Here is a 20,721-nt window from a genome sequence, read left to right as displayed (position 1 = left end):
TTTTAAAATTATAAACTTGGATTAGCGAACACAGCGTGCCATTGGAACACAGGAGTGATGGTTGCTGATAATGGGCCTCTGTACACCTATGTATATTTCCCATTTAAAATCAGCTGTTGCCAGCTAGAATAGTCATTTACAATATTAACAATGTCTACACTGTATTTCTAATCAATTTGATGTTATTTTAAGACAAAACATTTGCTTTTCTTTCAAAAACAAGGAAATGTCTAAGTGACCCCAAACTTTTGAACGGTAGTGTATATATTTTTTTACTTTAATTACAAGGGATTAGAGAAAGCAGGTTGGCTTTAGGCAGTTATGTTACAGCATATTGTAGCGTTTGGCGCCGGGTTCTTTGTAAGGCAGGGTTTACACATACAAACACACAACACCAGTCCAAGTGAAGGGTTAAACCGGTTTATTACTATCAGGCTTTTCAGCGTTATTGATATACAAAACCAAAACAAACAAAGTAAACACTTTGTCCCCAGTGGAAGGTCATCCAAGGTCTTTGGGAAGGGCTCAATCCTTGTTAAAATCATAATTTCCCCTCTTCTTTTAAACCTCCTTATCCACTTGTCACGATTCCTACCGACGGTGGCGCCCCCTCCTGCTCGGGTGGCGCCCCCTCCTGCTCGGGTGGCGCTCGGCGGTCGTCGTCACCGGCCTATTAGCTACCACCGATTCCCTTTTTGTTTTTCCCTTTTTTTATGTTTTCTCACCTGCCCTGAGTTAGTCAATTAAGAGGGCTATTTAGTTCAGCTGGCCCGCTCCCTATTGTGCGGGATTGTCCTTCTGTGTGTCGACTGCGTTTTGTTCAACTGTGCTTGTCGATTGTATTTTCCCTGTTGTTGGGAGACCTTTTATTTTGTACATGTGGTTTATAAAAATTACCACACAGTGTTCGCTGCTTCCTGCGCTTCTTTCCGCCACACCACAGACAAGCCGTTACACCACTGTATGTTTCATCTCTCCAATAACCTCATACTGCTTCACCTGCCAGGGTAAAATTGTCACGGACGTCGTAGTGATTGGACCAAAATGCAGCGGGTATGTGAATGCTCATATTAACTTTTATTGAACACTACACAAAACAAGAAAACTAATGAACGACAGCTAAACAGTTTTGCAGGCTAACACCAGCAGTGCAAAAACAACTTCCCACAAAAGGCAGGTAGAAAAAAGGGCTACCTAAGTATGGCTCCCAATCAGCAACAACGATGTACAGCTGTCCCTGATTGAGAGCCATGCCAGGCCAACACAAAGAAATACACAACATAGAAAAAACATAGAAATACAAAACCCAAAACAAACACACCCCTGCCACGCCCTGACCAAACTACAATAACAAATAACCCCTTATACTGGTCAGGACGTGACAAAAATGTAAAAAAATAAGACAAAAAGAAAACCCAGGGCGCGGTTAAGTAGAGGAACTGATTGGTTTCACCTGTCTGCAGTTTTGGGTCTGATTACAACTGGAGACAGGTGTGGCTGTTCTGCTGCAGTCTAGAAGTTTCCCCTGAGCTGTCCGTGGTCCTGCCTCTGGGGAATACTTCACATTGCTGTCCGTGGTCCTGGCAGCCAAAAACAAAGAAACCTCGCAGTCATCATCATCAACAGCCATCCACAACACAACCACTGAAACCGCTACAATATTTATTAATACTAGGTGTTTTAAATCTCTTACACTTCTAGAGGCCTAAACAAAGAGTTCCATACTGGCTGTGGGCAAGCACATCAAATGGACACGGGCAAACAGTCAACTGTTAAAAGACTTAAAGGTCCTGAAAAGTACTTTTTCTCTCATGGCTAAATACCAGGAAGTTTGAAAAGACAGGCTGAGTGGGCGAGGAGCTTATATTCATGAGCTCTTTGAAACACCTATGTCAAACAACTTGGATGCAGTGTTGCAGTAAAATTATTGCAAGCTAATTTGGTGATACACAACACTGTAATTCCATCAAACTGATATATGTGATATCAGTTTTTTATTTGCAATATATTTGCTATAATTTCTAAAAACCTGTTTTATATATATATATATATTTTCAGGTTTCTACAGAGATGTTCGATCGGGTTCAAGTCCGGGCTCTGGCTGGGCCACTCAAGGACATTCAGAGACTTGTCCCGAAGCATCTCCTGCGGTGTCTTGGCTGTGTGATTAAGATCATTGTCCTGTTGGAAGGTGAACCTTCGCTCTGGAGCAGGTTTTCATCAAGGATCTCTCTGTCCTTTGCTCCAATTATATTTTCCTCATCCTGACTAGTCCCCTAGTCCCTGCAGCTGAAAAACATCCCCACAGCATGATGCTGCCACGACCATGCTTCACCGTAGGGATGGTGCGTAGTTTCCTCCAGATGCAACGCTTGGCATTCAGGCCAAAGAGTTTTCTCTTGTTTCTCATGGTCTGAGAGTCCTTTAGGTACCTTTAGGCAAACTTCAAGTGGGATGTCATGTGCCTTTTACTGAGGAGTGGCCACTCTATCATAAAGGCATGATTGTTGGTGCTGCAGAGATGGTTGTCCTTCTGGAAGGTTCTCCCATCTCCACAGCGGAATTCTGGAGCTCTATCAGAGTGACCATCGGGTTCTTGATCACCTCCCTGACTAAGGCCCTTCTCCCCCGATTGCTCAGTTTGGCAAGGCAGCCAGCTCTAGGAAGTGTCTTGGTGGTTCCAAACTTCTTCCATTTAAGAATGATTCAAGGCCACTGTGTTCTTGGGGACCTTCAATGTTGCAACACTTTTTTGATACCCTTCCCCAGATCTGTGACTCAACACAATCCTGTCGCGGAGCTCAACGGACAATGCCTTCAACCTCATGGCTTAGTTTTTGCACAGACATGCTCTGTCAACTGTGGGACCTTATATAGACAGGCGTGTGCCTTTCCAAATCATGTCCAATCATTTGAATTTACCACAGGTGGACTTCAGTTGTCACGTCCTGGCCAGTATAAGGGTTAATTGGTATTGTAGTTTGGTCAGGACGTGGCAGAGGGTATTTGTTTTATGTGGTTCAGGGTGGTGTTTTGGTAAAAGGGTGTTTGATTTAGTATTTCCGGGTTTTTGGTTTATGGTCTATGTTTATGTATTTCTATGTGTAGTCTAGTAAGTGTGTTTCTATGGTTGGTTAATTGGGATTGGGATTCTCAATTGAAGGCAGGTGTTTTCCCTTTTGCCTTTGATTGAGAGTCCCATATATGAGGGTGTGTTTGTCACTTGTGGGAGATTGTTCTGAGTTTAGCCTTGTGCCTTGCCAGACTGTCTGTAGTTCGTTTCGTTTTGTTGTTTTGGAGTGTTCCTTTTGATTTAATAAATGTTCAAAATGAACAACCACATGCCTGCTGCGTTTTGGTCCTCCTTCACCGACGACAACCGTGACATCAGTCAAGTTGTAAAAATATCTCAAGGATAATCGATGGAAACTGGATGCACCTGAGCTAAATTTTAAGTCTCATAGCAGTCTGAATACTTATGTAAATAAGGTATTTCTGTTTTTATTTTATTTTTTATAAATATGTCATTATGGGGTATTGTGTGAAGATCGATGAGGAAAGACATTTATTTAATCCATTTTAGAATAAGGCTGCAACGTAACAAAATGTGGAAAAAGTGAAGGGGTCTGAATCATATCCAAATGCATTGTAGCCCATGTATCATAATTGTTTCTCTCTTAGTTGAGTAGGTATTGAGTACGATTAGATGCACACAATAATGTGATTTTTGTGGATAATCAGAATAATATAATAGTTGAATTAAAACGTTGACATGCTTTGCAAAAATAACGATTTCCCTAATAATCCAGTTTACATGGACACATCTAAAATCAGGCTACCTGATGCAGAAAATCGCCAATCAAAACAAAAGATATTCCACAGCGACCATGTTGTTTCTGGTCAGCATGGACATATAAAGTTTGTATGTGAAAACTACTTCTAAGATGCATACATTCAGTTGTTCCGAACTGACTTCACTCTCGATAAAGAGGGTGGCTCATCGGCTGTTGCTAGCACTTGCGCACATCAAATACACCGATTAAGGTGTTTACATGTCCTAATAACTTGAAAGATTGCTCAGAAAACCAGGTATTTTAATTGGCATATGCTTACTTCGATTTTAACCTTAACGCCAATTAAGATAAGCAGAGCAAGGTGTTTACATGAGTATTGCATAATCTGCCTACTGCCATAATCACTTTAATATCACATTACTGTGCTTGTTACTCAGACTGGATATTATAATTATTACCTTTTTGACAAACCGAAACCCTTCAAGCTTCCTGTTTCGAATGATGCTGACATTTCCCACAGGCGAACCTATTTCACATCAAATCTCCCAAACCGGTGAAGAGGAAAAGCTGAATCAAATGAAAGCTCTTGCGCCTCCCTCCCTCACCAGTGTAATAAAGCTGTTGTGGTTGGTTCTACACTCCCATGTGCAGTAACGGCCGGTGCTCCTCCAGTGCAGATGCTCTTCACTCTCACCTCTCTAGTGATTTATCATCTCCTGTTTAATAATTAATCCCAACCGAAGCGCATGCAGACAAGAGAAGAGAGGAGAGGAAGGAAAGCGAGGAGGGGAGAAAGAGGAGCAGAGAATTGAGAAGAGGAAAGAGAGGTGAAACTGGTGAATAAAGAGACCATGCAGTGGTTTAAATCAGTTTATTGAATTCCTTTTTCAAAGGCTTGTGTGTGTACTCTTGCGTGTTAGCACCCTACCCGGGGGTAGCAAGGCTAGGGTCATAAAGCAGCCAGCCCTACGCCTGTCTCTGCAGTAAGGCTTGCGCGCGTGTAGCCGCACTGCTCTAACAATAAAGCGCATGTGGCACTGCGGCCTGGGAATGCACAAGTGCCATTTTAATATGGCTGCCTCCCAAATGGCACCCTATATAATGCACTACGTTTGACCAGAACCACCACGGACGAGAGGGAGAGAAAGCATTTTATTTTCAAGACACAATGCAGTTGTCTTTTGTCTTATCGTGCATTATGTTATACTACACTCCAAAAAAATCTGGATTAAAAAAACCGCAGCGCTGTGTAAATATTGAACAGAACACAAGTTGAGTTATTTGACCCAGCCAGTTGGGCACTTACAGTGCCTTCAGAAAGTATTCATACCCCTTGACTTATTCCATATTTTGTTGTACTACAGCATGAATTTAAAATGGTAGTGATTGGGAAATTAAGCATTGAGGTTTTCCAGCCTATTGTGTCTCAAATAGGTTCATTATTCGTGACTTTGATCAACACAGTGGCACCTGTTGGTCAAAATGTAACGCAACCAAATTATAGACGACGTCCCACACTCCATAGCGGGTGCACCGCCTAACCTTTGCCTTCTACCAAATCAATACCAAATCAATGCGACAAAATGAAGCTTTGGAAGTCATTGATCATGTGCTTCTGATAAAGTGATCAGAGTTGCAGAAAGGCTCGTGGTCAAGGCAGGAAGGCGGGTACAGAGTCCAGAACAGGCAAGGGTCAAAACCGGGAAGACTAGAAAAAAGAGAATAGCAAAGGCAGGAGTACGGGGGAAAAAATAAGTTTCCCGTCCCCCCTAGGGACGCCTCCTGGCATCCTACATAGGCGCATACCTGGTTGACCGGGGTGTCAGCGGTGGAAGTCGGTGATGAGGGCTGGATCCAGGATGTCTCTAGCGGGAACCCAGCACCTCTTTTCCGGGCCATAACCCTCCCAGTCAACCAGGTACTGGAAACCCTTGCCACGTGGTCGAACACCCAGGAGACATTTTGCAATGTGTAGGCCGGATGGCCATCAATGACACGGGGAGGGGGGTGGGGCTGGGGACAGAAGACAAATAACTGTGAGACACAGGCTTAATCTTAGACACATGGAAAGTAGGGTGAATACGGAGGGTATGGGGTAACACAAGATGGACAGCAGTGGAACTCAGGACTCTGGAGATGGGAAAAGGACCAATGAAACGAGGGGACAGTTTGCGGGACTCTACCCGAAGGGGCAGGTCCCATGTGGACAGCCATACCCTTTGCCCAATGCGGTAGCCGGGAGCTGGGGTCCGGCAACGGTCCGCTTGTCGGCAATACCTGGAGGAGGTCTTGGGAATAGCCGCCCTGGCTCTTCTCCAGGTACGTCGACAGCGGCGGACAAACATCTGGGCCGAGGGTACGCTGACCTCCTGTTCTTGTTCCGGGAAGAGTGGAGGCTGATTCTCCATTTGAGTGCTCCATGGGGTGAGTCCTGTGGCCGAACAGGGAAGGGTGTTCCGGGCATACGTCACCCAAACCGGTTGTCTGATCCAGGAAGTGGGATTGGTTGAGACCAGGCATCTCAGGGTGGTTTCCAGGTCTTGGTTGGCTTGCTCCAACTGACCGTTAGTTTGGGGATAAAATCCGGATGACAGGCTGGCCGACAACCCAATAAGGGTGCAGAATGCCTTCCAGAACTGAGACGAGAACCCCGATCGGAGACCAAGTCTACCAGGAGTCCATGGACCCGGAAGATATGCTGCACCATAAGATGGATGAAATGGGCGGCCTTGGAAAACCGGTTGACTACCGTTAGAATGACAGTGTTGCCATCCGACAGAGGGAGCCCAGTGGCAAAGTCCAGAGATATGAGACCAGGGACGATGACGGACCAGTAGTGGTTGCAGTAGGCCAGAAAGAGCTTGCCGTGGAGTCCTGTTCTGAGCACACACTGCATGTGGCGACATAGGCAGAGACGTTAGGAACCATGGTGGGCCACCAGAAACGTTGTCGGAGGAAGACTAGTGTACGACGGGACCCTGGATGACAGGTCAGCCTGGAGGAATAAGCCCATTCCATGGATTAGGGACAAACAGCCGGTTAGCTGGGCCCACTTCAGGTCCAGGCTGGGAGCGTTGCGCCTTACGAACCAGGTTCTCAATACCCTAATCCAGTGGCAGCAAGGCATGAGGTAGGGAGAATGGTTTCAGAGGTCGAGGGTGTGTCAGAGGAACTGTATAGGTGGAAGAGAGCGTCAGGCTTCACATTCTTTGACCCTGGGCGGTAGGAAATGGTGTTGAATCTGGTAAACAGGAGGGCCCACCGAGCCTGCCTGGAGTTGAGGCGCTTGGCTGTACGGAGATTCCAAGTTTTTATGGCCGGTCCAGACTAAGCATGGCTGTTCTACTCATTCCAGCCAGTGCCTCCACTCTTCCAATGCCATCTTAACCGCCAGGAGTTCTCAATTGCCTACATCGTGGTTCCTCTCTGCAGGATTATTGTGACGATGGGACAGGAAGGCACAGGGATGAAGCTTCTGATCCTGGGTAGATCGCTGGGACAGGATGGCCCCCACGCCAACATCCGAAGCATCAACTGCCGCCACAAATTGATGCATGGGATGGGGATGGGTGCTGTTGTGAACCGATGCTTCATGTCCACAAAGGCTTTGTCGACAGCTGGAGACCATTTGAACGGTACCTTGGAAGAGGTGAGTGCAGAGAGGGGGGATGCCAGGGTGCTGTAGTCCCAAATGAAACTGCGGTAGAAGTATACATAATCAAGAAACCGTTGCAACTGCACCCTGGATGTTGGTTGAGGCCAATCCACCACTGCTTTCACCTTTCCAGGATCCATCTGAACATTGCCCTCAGCAATAACATACCCCAGACAGGTGATAGTAGTGCGGTGAAACTCACACTTCTCGGCTTTCATGAACAGTTGGTTCTCCAGGAGGCGCTGAAGGACCTGTCTGACATGAAGAACATGTTCTTGTGCAGATCGGGGAAAAAACAAAAACAGGATGTCATCAAGGTACACGAACACAAACCTGTTTAGCATGTCCCGAAGCACATCATTGACCAAAGCCTGAAAAACAGCGGGGCGTTGGTGAGTCCAAATGGCATGACCTGGTACTCATAATGTCCACTGGCTGTGTTGAAGGCTGTCTTCCACTCATCCCCCGGTGGTAGGCATTTCGAAGGTCCAACTTGGAAAATATGGTGGCCTCCTGGAGAGGTTCAAATGCTGAGGAGAGGGGTAGGGGGTAATGATTCTTGACAGTAATGTCGTTAAGTCCACAGCAGTCAATGCACAGACGCAAGGTCTTGTCCTTCTCCACAAAGAAAAACCTGCGCCGGCGGGAGATGAAGATGGACGGACGGCCCCAGTGGCCAGAGACCTCTCTATGTATTCCTCCATAGCTTTGGTCTCTGGTCCGGACAGAGAATACAACTGACCCCAAGGTGGTGTAGTGCCTGGGAGAAGATCAATGACACAGTCATAAGGACGGTGCGGGGGAAGGAAAGCAGCATATGCCTTACTGAAGACCTCCAGGAGGTAATGGTACTCAGTGGGAATGGCAGAGACATCCACAGTCTTGCTAACGTCCTGAGGAAGACGACTTGGGGAAGGCTGTGCTGCTTGAAGGCAGTGGGAATGGCAAAATGGGCTCCAACCCAGGATGGAGCTTGTGGTCCAGTCAATCACAGGTTTGTGTTTTTGTAGCCAGGAAAATCCCAAAACAACTGGAACATGGGGAGATGCAATGAGGAGGAACCGTGGTCTCACTGTGGTTACCAGAAACCCGTAATTGAACAGGCATAGTACTATGGGTGACTTCCCCTATAGATCGGCTGTCCAGTGCGCTAGCATCCATTGGCACAGCGAGAGGCTGAGTGGGAATACCAAGCTCTAAATCTATCGTGGCATCCATAAGACATTCATCAGCCCCAGAGTCAATGAGCACTCGGAGAGACTTGGATTGGTCTCCCCACAGCAAAAGCATAAAAAAGGGTGTGCGGGTGATGGGAATTAGGGAACTCTCAGTCTGACTCACCATAGTGCTGGAACCCACTAAAGACAAGGGTTACCTAATAGCGCAGGTAACAATAAAATGTCCTGCCCCTTCACAGTACAGAAAAGAGTTACTGTTTATCCTCCGTGAGCGTTCCCCAACTGACAACCCAACTGCATAGGCTCAGGAGTATCCAACTCACCCATTGTAGATTCACGAGAGTGCTCGGGTGGCTTCGAATCCTCTCGTAAAAGCTGCCTTCAGAAACTTCCGGATTCCCTCGAAGGTGAACGAGCCATAGCGGGTGCTCGGGTGTGCCCGGGACCAGACCTCTCAGTCCTACGTTCCCTTAGGCGTCCATTGATTTTGATGGTTAGGGCGATAAGGGAGTCGAGGTCCACCGGTAATTCCCGAGCAGCTAGCTCATCCTTTACATCCTTAGATAATCCTTGCAGAAAAGTATCAAGAAGAGGCTCCGGATTCCAAGCACTCTCGGCGGCCAATGTGCAAAAATCAACCGCATAGTCTGCCACACTACGGGAGTTTTGATGTAAGTTAAGCAGTTTACTGGCCGCCTTAATCCCAGTTACCTTTCTCACCTCTGCCATAAATTCCTCCAGATGACCACAGTGGCAGATTGTTGCTCCCAAACTGCCGTATCCCGCCCTTCCCGACATTAGCGTAGTGATATACGCTATCTACGATCAGTCTGAAGGAAACGAAGATGGCTGCAGCTCAAAAATAAGCGAGCAGTGAGACAGAAAACCCCGGCAGGCACCAGGATTTGGCGAATATTGCTCCAGAGGTGGTAAGAGGGGTTCTCAGGGAGCCGGGATAGGCTGTACCAACTCACCAAGGATAGGGGGAAAAAATTACTGGGTGATTGGGGTTTTTCCAGAGGTGGCAGGCAGCCTCTGAGCTAACATGGTCGTGGCGTGCCATCAAGGAACAGAGCCCTTCCGAAAGGTCCTGTAACAACTCCTCATGTTTCTCAATGGTGGCTCCCTGCAGGGAGACAGCGTGGGGGAGCTGGTCCAAGTCTGCTGGGTCTGTCATGGCCAGTTCGTACAATCATGACACAAGGTGAGACCCAGATGCAGATGGTTGGAGTCTTACAATGTTTAATAATAGGAGTAGGCAAGAGAATGGTCACGGACAGGCAAAAGGTCAAAACCAGATCAGAGTCCTGGAGGTAGAGTTGCAGAAAGGCTCGTGGTCAAGGCAGGCAGAATGGTCAGGCAGGTGGGTACAGAGTCCAGAACAGGCAAGGGTCAAAACCGGGAGAACTAGAAAAAAAGAGAATAGCAAAGGCAGGAGTAAGGGAAAAACCGCTGGTTGACTTGGAACAAACGAGACGAACTGGCACAGAGAGACAGAAAACACAGGGATAAATACACTGGGGAAAACAAGCGATACCTGGAGGGGGTGGAGACAATAACAAGGACAGGTGAAACTGATCAGGGTGTGACACTTTACAATGTTACGTCCTCAGTGTGAGCAGTATATTTTTGGATGCAATGTTCAGACAATCACAGAAGTAGCAACAGCATAAAACAATTCTCATCCAAATCGGACAATGTTGGCTACATTAGTTCTAGCGGTAACTGAGTAAAGTGTGAGCTAACAGAAGAGGTCAGATTTTGCCAATTCTCTGCTGATAGAAACCATAATACGAATTAGCTAATAGTGATTAGTATTTACAATTCATAACATCATGGGTGAGCTCACCAGTGATCTAAATAATTGAGTAAATCACTTTCTAAAAGTCTAAAATAATCAGACGGTGGGTAGAGTGGGCGCACCACCATGTTTGTTTTTCTGCATCAACCAAAGATACGAAGAGGTGACAAGATGAGTTGATTCTGTTTGCAATATGCATGTTGAAGGGAGTGAGTCATCTACAATCATTCACTTCCGGAAGTTTACTCGAAAGATGAGTGAGCCATCCCTATACCATTGCTACATCATCTTTGGTCTGACAGATGTTTCTGTGAAACCCAGAATGCGTTGAATGATGTCAACAAACATGTCTCCACACATACCCGGCAAATAGCTTAGCATTAGCTCATCATAATCAGTACAACCTTCCCAAAAAATATTTTACACACGTCACGTGTCCATTACAATCTATGCAAGAGGAGGAATGACTTGAAAACGTCAATAAAACAGTAAATAAAGAAATTATTATCCACATAAACCATTTTCTGATAGTGATTTATTGATACAAGTGGCCTGTGGTGGTGTTAATATATTGATTTGTCACCACAGATGGTTTGTCTACTGTTGTGGCTAGATGGAGTAGCTAGGCCTACAAAAGCTCTATCTAGTGGTCGTGTCCGGGTCCACAGTAGTCGACAACTGTAGCGTTGTAGCTAAACCCTAACATTTTCCTAACCTCATTCTCTTAACCTTGTATGTTAATTCACCCTAACTGCTGCGTTAGTTCTCCTAACCTGCCACGTTAATTATCCTAATCTGCTTTGTAAACAAACCATTGGTGGAGTCAAATCATCAGTATTACCACGGCAGCCAATCACGTCACCCCTGACACTCACTTTGAGCTAGGGCAGTCAAATTCCACGTGAACGTTTAGTCACGGTAATTAGACTTCTCCAAGCTCTGATGCTGCTGATGGTCATTAGTAGCCTACCAAACTTGCTAACTGCCTGGTACACAGCACTTTATTGTCCCTCTAGTCACTCTGACACCAATGCAATGTAATCTAAAATCTAATCAAACCTCATGAGCTGATGTTGCGCAACTTTTCTATAGGCTTTGCAATTGCGTGAGAAAACAGTGATGGCCTCTATTAAAAAGAGGAGGATCCCATCTGTTTTCGATAGACTAGTCCTACTATATTTATTTATCCTCTTTCCTAATATTATGCATATTGCTTCTCTTTACAACAGAAGTATAGCCTACTTGTCTGGCATGAAAAGGAACCTCGGGAAATGCATCATCCATTCACTATTTAAGTGCATAGATGAAATGTATTTTTTTCCCTTGCCCCTGTTTTGAGACAGGTGCATGGTAGTGGTCCATTCTAAATCAAAACAAATTTCACACATACTATTTTGTATATGTAAATACAAGGTCAAATAAAGAATACTCTGATGGGTGACAATATTAGCCTATAACTTGTGATTTATATACTATCGCTTTTGAATGATGCCCAGCATAAGGCAAGAAACAATGAATACCTTTTTTTGTCCCATACCTCCTGTATGTTTTGATAAGGTGGCCAAATAACTTGTTAAAATTAAGCACATGAATCCACTTTACAATGGGTGTAGAGCCTAAATGGCATACATACGCAGCATGTGAGTTTCAAGTTTGAGTAAGATCATTTTCACCATAAAAATGCGCCTTTATAATGAAAGCATTACATGCATAATCGCATTTGATAATGGTGTTTTCCCACTAATGAAACATTCATGCTTATAGCCTACTGATGTGTGTGCATTGCTGCACTTATACATAAAATGGCTTATACTTTTCCATTAAATTTCACCAGAGAAGAAGGCAGAAGTTTTACGTGCCCCCAACCGATTGTGTTTTTTTGTTTGTTTATTTGAGTTGTTTGTGACTTGTTTTTTTACTTATTTTCTACAGAATGTTGCCGCTACCATCTCTTATGCCTGGCAGAATCCTTTTTTTCCTATAATGAGTCTGACAAGCCCGACGCGAACGATATACTGCTTTCTCGGGATCAGGCCCAGATCCCCGTGATTTGCGTAAAGAGGATAAAATGGGGCTGGAGGGTGGGCTGCCTTCTGAGAATTCGTAGGCGATCAAATAAACCCCCACTTCCTTCCAATCTGCAAGCAAACCTACAATCTTTGGACAATAAAATAGATGACCTACGCGGAAGATTAAACTACCAACGGGACATTCAAAACTGTAATATCTTATGCTTCATGGAGTCGTGGCTGAACGATGACACTATCAACATACAGCTGGCTGGTTATACGCTGCACCGGCAGGATAGAACAGCAGCGTCTGGTAAGACAAGGGACGGCGGACTATCTATTTTTATAAATAACAGCTGGTGCACGATATCTAAGTCTTGATCTATTGCTCACCTGAGGTAGAGTATCTCATGATAAGCTGTAGACCACACTATCTATCATCTGTATTTTTCGTAGCTGTTTACATGCCACCACAGTCAGAGGCTGGCACTAAGACAGCATTGAATGAGCTGTATTCCACCATAAGCAAACAAGAAGACACTCACCCAGAGGCGGCACTCCTAGTAGCCGGGGGGACTTTAATGCAGGGAAACTTAAATCCGTTTTACCAAATTTCAAATCAGCATGTGCAACCTTAGGAAAAACCTCTGGACCACCTTTACTCCACACACAGAGACGAGTACAAAGCTCTCCCTCGCCCTCCATTTGGCAAATCTGACCATAATTCTATCCTCTTGATTCCTGCTTACAAGCAAAAATTAAAGCAGGAAGCACCAGTGACTAGATCCATAAAAAAAGTGGTCAGATGAAGCAGATACTAAGCTACAGGACTGTTTTTCTAGCACAGACTAGAATATGTTCCGTGATTCCTCCAATGGCATTGAGGAGTACACCACATCAGTCTCTAGCTTCATCAATGAGTGCATCTTTGACGTCATCCCCACAGTGACTGTACGTACATACCCCAACAAGAAGCCATGGATTACAGGCAACATCCGCACTGAGCTAAAGGCTAGAGCTGATGCTTTCAAGGAGCGGGACTCTAACCCGGAAGCTTATAAGAAATCCCGCCATGTCCTCCGACAAGCCATCAAACAGGAAAAGCGTCAATACAGGACTAGGATCAAATCGTACCACACCGGCTTTGACGCTCATCGGACGTGTCAGAGCTTGAAAACCATTACAGATTACAAATGGAAGCACAGCCGAGAGCTGCCCAGTGACACGAGCCTTCTAGACAAGCTAAACTACATATATAATCGCTTTGAGGCAAGTAACACTGAAACATGCATGAGAGCACCAGCTGATCCGGACGACTGTGTGATCACTCTCTCCGCAGCAGATGTGAGTAAGACCTTCAAACAGGTCAACATTCACAAGGCCGCTGGGCCAGACGGATTACCAGGATGTGTGCTGCGAGCATGCGCTGACCAACCGGCAAGTGTCTTCACTGACCTTCTCAACCTCTCCCTGTCTGAGTCTGTAATACCAACCTGTTTAAGCAGTCCACCATAGTGCCTGTGCCCAAAAACATTAAGGTAACCTGCCTAAATGACTACCGACCCGTAGCACTCACGTCTGTAGCCATGAAATGCTTTGAAAGGCGGATCATGGCTCACATCAACACCATTATCCCAGAAACCCTAGACCCACTCTAATTTGCATAACGCCCCAACAGATCCACAGATGATGCAATCTCTATTGCACTCCACACTGTCCTTTCCCACTTGGATAAAAGGAACACCTATGTTAGAATGCTATTCATTGACTACAGCTCAGCGTTCAACACAATAGTGCCCTCAAAGCTCATCACTAAGCTAAGGACCCTGGGACTAAACACCTTCCTCTGCAACTGGATCATGGACCTCTTGACGGGCCGCCTCCAGGTGGTAAGTTTATGTAACCACACATCCGCCACGCTGATACTCAACACAGGGGCCACTCAGGGATGCGTGCTCAGTCCTCCCTGTTCACTCATGACTGCACGGCCAAACACGACTCCAACACCATCATTAAGTTTGCTAATGACACAACAGTGGTAGGCCTGATCACCGACAACGACGAGACAGCCTATAGGGAGCAGGTCAGTGACCTGGCCGGGTGGTGCCAGGACAACAACCTCTCCCTCAACGTGTTCAAGACAAAGGAGATGATTGTGGACTACAGGAAAAAGAGGACCGAGCACGCCCCCATTCCCATGGACGGAGCTGCAGTGGAGCAGGTTGAGAGCTTCAAGTTCCTTGGTGTCCACCTCACCAGCAAACTAACATGGTCCAAGCACACCAAGACAGTCGTGAAGAGGGAACGACAAAACCTATTCCCCCTCAGGAGACTGAAAAGATTTGGCATGGGTCCTCAGATCCTCAAAAGGTTATACAGCTGCACTATCGAGAGCATCCTGACTGGTTGCATCACCGCTTGGTATGGCAACTGCTCAGCCTCCGATCACAAGGCACTACAGGAGGGTAGTGCGAATGGCCCAGTACATCACTGAGGCCAAGTTTCCTGACAAATCACGACCTCTATACCAGGCGGTGTCAGAGGAAGGCCCTAGAAATTGTCAAAGACCCCAGCCACCCTAGTCATAGACTGGTCTCTCTGCTACCACACGGCAAGTGGTACCGGAGCACCAAGTCTAGGTCCAAGAGGCTTCTAAACAGATTTTACCCCCAAGCCATAAGACTCCTGAACACCTAATCAAATGGCTACCCAGACTATTTGCTTTGCCACCCCCCCCTTCTTTTACACCGCTGCTGCTCTCTGTTGTTATCATCTATGCATAGTCACTTTAATAACTCTACCTACATATACAGTTCCATTATGCAATTATATTGACAATATCTCACACACCTCCCCACTCCCTCATCATCCTCTCCACTCCCCCATCCTCCCTACTCCCTCATCCTCCCTACTCCCTCTCCAAACAGGATGTTGCTAGAATACAAAAGCTGTCCTCAATCTTCAGCAAAGAAAGATGTCTAGTTCCAGTTAGGATGTTGGCAAGTTATAGTATGTTCAATACTTTGTGTGTGTGTGTGTGTGGTTTCTGAAAGTACAGAATAAAGAGGAATTATTAGCAAATAAAATAAAATACCAGGATATAGCATTAAAACAATATTACAATGAAGTAGCACAGTAACTGAAGGGCTCCACAAGGACTCCACATGGGGCAGGGCAGAGCTAAGCTAATCAGGCCAAATTAATACACAGGCCAGTGCAATGGTCATGATAATGCCAGGACAGCTTCAAAGGATACAACACAAGCTAATACTTATTTGATGCCGTTAGCATTTGCATTGTTTTGCAGAATTAATAGAAACATGTAACTACATAAGCACAATTGAGTATAGTAATAGAGTAATTATTAGTAAGGCAAACAACAATGAAGGCAATGTGGGAGCCAGCTGGAAAATGTGTCAGGGGAGAAAAGTTCGGGGAGGTTGTGTTCTGACTGGAGATGCACAAATGTCTGCATACTTAACCTGAAAAAACACTGGGAGAGTGCTTGTGCTCTCGTCGAAGAGAGAAGTTTGTCCAGCTCATCTAGCTTATCCTTGCCTACATTAGCATATCATGCCTCAAACGTACATTGTCCGCTACAGTGAAATGGGCAACTTCTATGTGAATTAATGAGGAGGCTGAGCGCATCTAATTTCAAACTGTTCTTAGAAAATCATGTCAAATTGAAACATAGCCTCTAGATAATTAGCAGGCAGCGTGTCTTGGTTTGAGGGCAGCACGGTTTAACTGTCCTATTGCATAACAATCACATTTTACAATAGTGAGCAAATTCTGACATCACGTGCATGAGAAAACTCACACTGGGGGTACTGTTAGAGATATTTAGAACTCGAGTATGAAAAAGTGAATAAAAACCCAATAGAGGGCTAAATAAAACCATCTTTGGGAAATCCAAAGGAGTGGCCTATTGGGGGTGTAGCTTTCAGATAGATATGTTTGGCCACCCATGAGAGTAAACTTCATTCCTGTTCATTGTAAGTTTGTACATTGAACACTTATAGTTAACCACATTACAGACTTTAATATCAAATTAATATCATTATTTAAGCTTTGTTAAAGATGCAAAAATGTCAGTACTCAACCTTAAAATATGTTGACAAAACAACCGAACAGATAAACTGGAATGACAATTATTCTTACAGGTGGCCAAAAATAACTCTCTGAAAGCCACGCCCCTACTAAGCCATGTCTCCAATCTTCTGTTCTGACCCAGTGTTTCATAGCTCAATTTCCCAGAATCAACACCCCAACCTGGCTCTTTTTAAGTTTACATACCAAACAACCCAGCATTTTTTGGTATACAGACACAAATCCTCTGGATCCCTCTCTTATGCAATGAGACAACAGTACAGTCCTCTTCCATTTTATTTTTGAGCTGACGCTGGTTTATAAACATTACACTTTTTGTTTTTGGGCAATGTGTGAATGATGTGTGTGTGTGCCGTGTTTATGCTTGCTTTTATTCCGTGTGCGTGAAAATACAGTTTGTCTCTCCATCTTTTTCTTCCTGTGTGTTTCTCTCCCTGACCTATCCAATAACTCTGTCCAGGAAGTTCGCTGTTTATTAACTCAGTCCATTTTTTTCTTTCTTTCTTTCTTTCTTTCTTTCTTTCTTTCTTTCTTTCTTTCTTTCTTTCTTTCTTTCTTTCTTTCTTTCTTTCTTTCTTTCTTTCTTTCTGTCTGTCTGTCTGTCTGTCTGTCTGTCTGTCTGTCTGTCTGTCTGTCTGTCTGTCTGTCTGTCTGTCTCTCTCTCGCTCTCTCTCTTTCACTGTCTCTCTCTCTCTTATCTTTTTACTTTATTTTCTTTAATATATTGTATGACATCATATTTGATGCATTTCTACAAGACATTTACCTATCATGTATTTCTATCTCCATAGAAACCAAACCAGGAACTGGCTTGTGTAAGCAGCAGGGAACCATTGCTCTTTTTGGCAACGTGGTGTACAGCGGCCTGCTCAACGAGCACATCTGGCATTTCGGGGTACCCGTCGTCACCAGACTGGTGAGTTTTTGGGAGTCCTTCCTTCCTCTCTGTCTGTCGTCACTTACTGTGCTGTGATTGGTCTCTGCTCCATCATGGATGGTTGTTCTGTGCCACTGCTATGTTTAAAAAAACTGCAGTCTTGAAAATGTCAGACACACTGTAAACCCCAAGGCATTTTTAGCTCAAATACTTCTAGTAAAGTGTTCTCAAAGTCAAGTCCTCACACTGATCTAATCCTGGCAGTAATTATGAATGCAGGTTGCGGGTGACTACAAGTTCCAACTGTTGGAAATCCTAACTCTGGCAAGATTCCAAATATAATTACACATCACTATGCAAGCCAGCATAATGTGACTTGCAGTTACAGTGTGGGAAAAAAGTATTTGATCCCCTGCTGAGTTTGTACATTTGCCCACTGATAAAGAAATGATCAGTCTATAATTTTAATGGTAGGTTTATTTGAAAAGTGAGAGACATAATAACAACAACAAAATCCAGAAAAACGTATGTCAAAAATGTTATAAATTGATTTGCATTTTAAAGAGGGAAATAAGTATTTGACCCCCTCTCAATCAGAAAGATTTCTGGCGTCCAGGTGTCTTTTATACAGGTAACGAGCTGAGATTAGGAGCACACTCTTAAAGGGAGTGCTCCTAATCTCCGTTTGTTACCTGAATAAAAGACACCTGTCCACAGAAGCAATCAATCAATCAGATTCCACACTCTCCACCATGGCCAAGACCAAAGAGCTCTCCAAGGATGTCAGGGACAAGATTGTAGACCTACACAAGGCTGGAATGGGCTACAAGACCATCGCCAAGCAGCTTGGTGAGAAGATGACAACAGTTGGTGCGATTATTCGCAAATGGAAGAAACACAAAAGAACTGTCAATGTCCCTCGGCCTGGGGCTCCATGCAGGATCTCACCTCGTGGAGTTGCAATGATCATGAGAACGGTGAGGAATCAGCCCAGAACTACACAGGAGGATCTTGTCAATGATCTCAAGGCAGCTGGGACCATAGTCACCAAGAAAACAATTGGTAACACACTACGCCGTGAAGGACTGAAATCCTGCAGCGCCCGCAAGGTCCCCCTGCTCAAGAAAGCACATATACATGCCATCTGAAGTTTGCCAGTGAACATCTGAATGATTCATAGGACAACTGGGTGAAAGTGTTGTGGTCAGATGAGACCAAAATGGAGCTCTTTGGCATCAACTCAACTCACCGTGTTTGGAGGAGGAGGAATGCTGGCTGTGACCCCAAGAACACCATCAAACATGGAGGTGGAAACATTATACTTTGGGGGTGTGTTTCTGCTAAGGGAACAGGACAACTTCACCTCATCAAAGGGACGATGGAATGGGCCATGTGCCGTCAAATCTTGGGTGAGAACCTCTTTCCCTCAGCCAGGGCATTGAAAATGGGTCGTGGATGGTATTCCAGCATGAAAATGACCCAAAAACACACGGCCAAGGCAACAAAGGAGTGGCTCAAGAAGAAGCACATTAAGGTCCTGGAGTGGCCTAGCCAGTCTCCAGACCTTAATCCCATAGAAAATCTGTGGAGGGAGCTGAAGGTTCGAGTTGCCAAACGTCAGCCTCGAAACCTTAATGACTTGGAGAAGATCTGCAAAGAGGAGTGGGACAAAATCCCTCCTGAGATGTGTGCAAACCTGGTGGCCAACTACAAGAAACGTCTGACCTCTGTGATTGCCAACAAGGGTTTTGCCACCAAGTACTAAATCATGTTTTGCAAAGGGGTCAAATACTTATTTCCCTCATTAAAATGCAAATCATTTTTTTACATTTTTGACATGCGTTTTTCTGGATTTTTTTTGTTATTCTGTCTCTCACTGTTCAAATAAACCTACCATTAAAATTATAGACTGATCATTTCTTTGTCAGTGGGCAAATGTACAAAATCAGCAGGGGATCAAATACTTTTTTTCCTCACTGTAGGGTTGCAAAAGTCTGATACGTTTTCCAGAAATCACGGAAATCCTATTTTTTTTTACCAGACAATAACTGGAATTCTGCAACCCTATGTTCAGGCCTTTTGTAGCCTGTAAACCATGAGTTTCAGGACATTGCATTAGAGTAAAGCTAGGCCTCAAAATAAGGCCTCATGAGATATGTATTGTTGTGTTTCTTTTATTTTGGCAGTTAATTGTATGTGCTTGTGATAAAACCTAATCCACAGTTATTTTTTTACTATTGACACTTTGTGGCTAAATTATCCTCTCTAGTGTTTATAATAGTTGTAAAAACAAAATGCCTCTCGGACCCCCTATAGGCTTGGATGCAAAGGCTTCAGCACCTGAAAAGGCGTCCTCGGCTGTTCATGCATACACCTTTTTTTAAAAGGTGTTTAATGGGGTTGAGCTCAGGGCTCTGTGCAGGCCAGTCTAGTTCTTCCAAACCGATCCTGACAAACCATTTCTGAATGGACCTCGCTTTGTGCATGGGGGCATTGTCAAGCTGAAACAGGAAAGGGCCTTCCCCAAACTACTGCCACAAAGTTGGAAGCACAGAATCATCTAGAATGTCATTGCAGTTTGGAACTCTGTAATGAGTGTTACAACCTAGGAGAGATGATTTTTACGCACTATGCTCTTCAGCACTCGGTGGTCCCATTGTGTGACCTACCACTTCGAACCTGAGCCATTGTTGCTCCTAGAAGTTTCCACTTCACAATAACAGCACTTACAGTTGAGGGCAGAAATTTGGCAAACTGACTTGTTGGAAAGGTGTCATCCTATGACGGTGCCACGTTGAAAGTCACTGAGGTCTTCAGTAAGGCCATTCCAATGCCAATGTAAGGCCATTCTTCTGTAAGGCCATTCTACTGCTAAACTCTATGGAGATTGCATGGCTGTGTGCTCAATTTTATACACCTATCAGCAACGGGTGTGGCTGAAATAGCCGAATCCACTAATTTGAGGTGTGTCCACATACTTTTGCATATATAGTGTATTTGTGTTTCATTTTGTTAAGACACTCCAGGACCGGGCTTCTCCAGAGCAGATTGTGGATAAATACTTTTCTCATCTTTCAATCTGTAAAATACTATAGACATTTTTGGCACAGTTTTCCCTTTTTTTTATCCAGGATAAAACATTTACAACATATTAGCATTCCCCCTGGGCAAGTCTGGATAATATATTCAAGGATAACCACATGCAATTTGGTAAATGCAGATGCTTCTGAAGCTGATAAAATTGTGTTGGCGTGTGGGAAGAGTCTGACTTTCGGGAAATGGCAGTTAGAATTAGAC

The 20,721-nt window shown here is 44.7% G+C and overlaps 1 protein-coding gene across 4 annotated transcripts in view; it reads left to right on the top strand.

The window, feature by feature from the left end:
• Positions 1–20,721, top strand: part of LOC115153505 (RNA binding protein fox-1 homolog 3) — a 735,146-nt gene that overhangs the window by 504,205 nt on the left and 210,220 nt on the right. For all 4 annotated transcript variants that reach the window (XM_029699001.1, XM_029699003.1, XM_029698999.1 and 1 more), the window contains one exon: positions 17,339–17,463. In XM_029699001.1, the coding sequence (XP_029554861.1) occupies positions 17,339–17,463 (125 nt within the window). The remainder of the gene's footprint in view (positions 1–17,338; positions 17,464–20,721) is intronic.

Source organism: Salmo trutta, chromosome 18 (genome assembly GCF_901001165.1).
Source record: "Salmo trutta chromosome 18, fSalTru1.1, whole genome shotgun sequence".
Classification (NCBI taxonomy): Eukaryota; Metazoa; Chordata; class Actinopteri; order Salmoniformes; family Salmonidae; genus Salmo; species Salmo trutta.
This window is presented reverse-complemented; position numbering and strand designations above follow the sequence as displayed.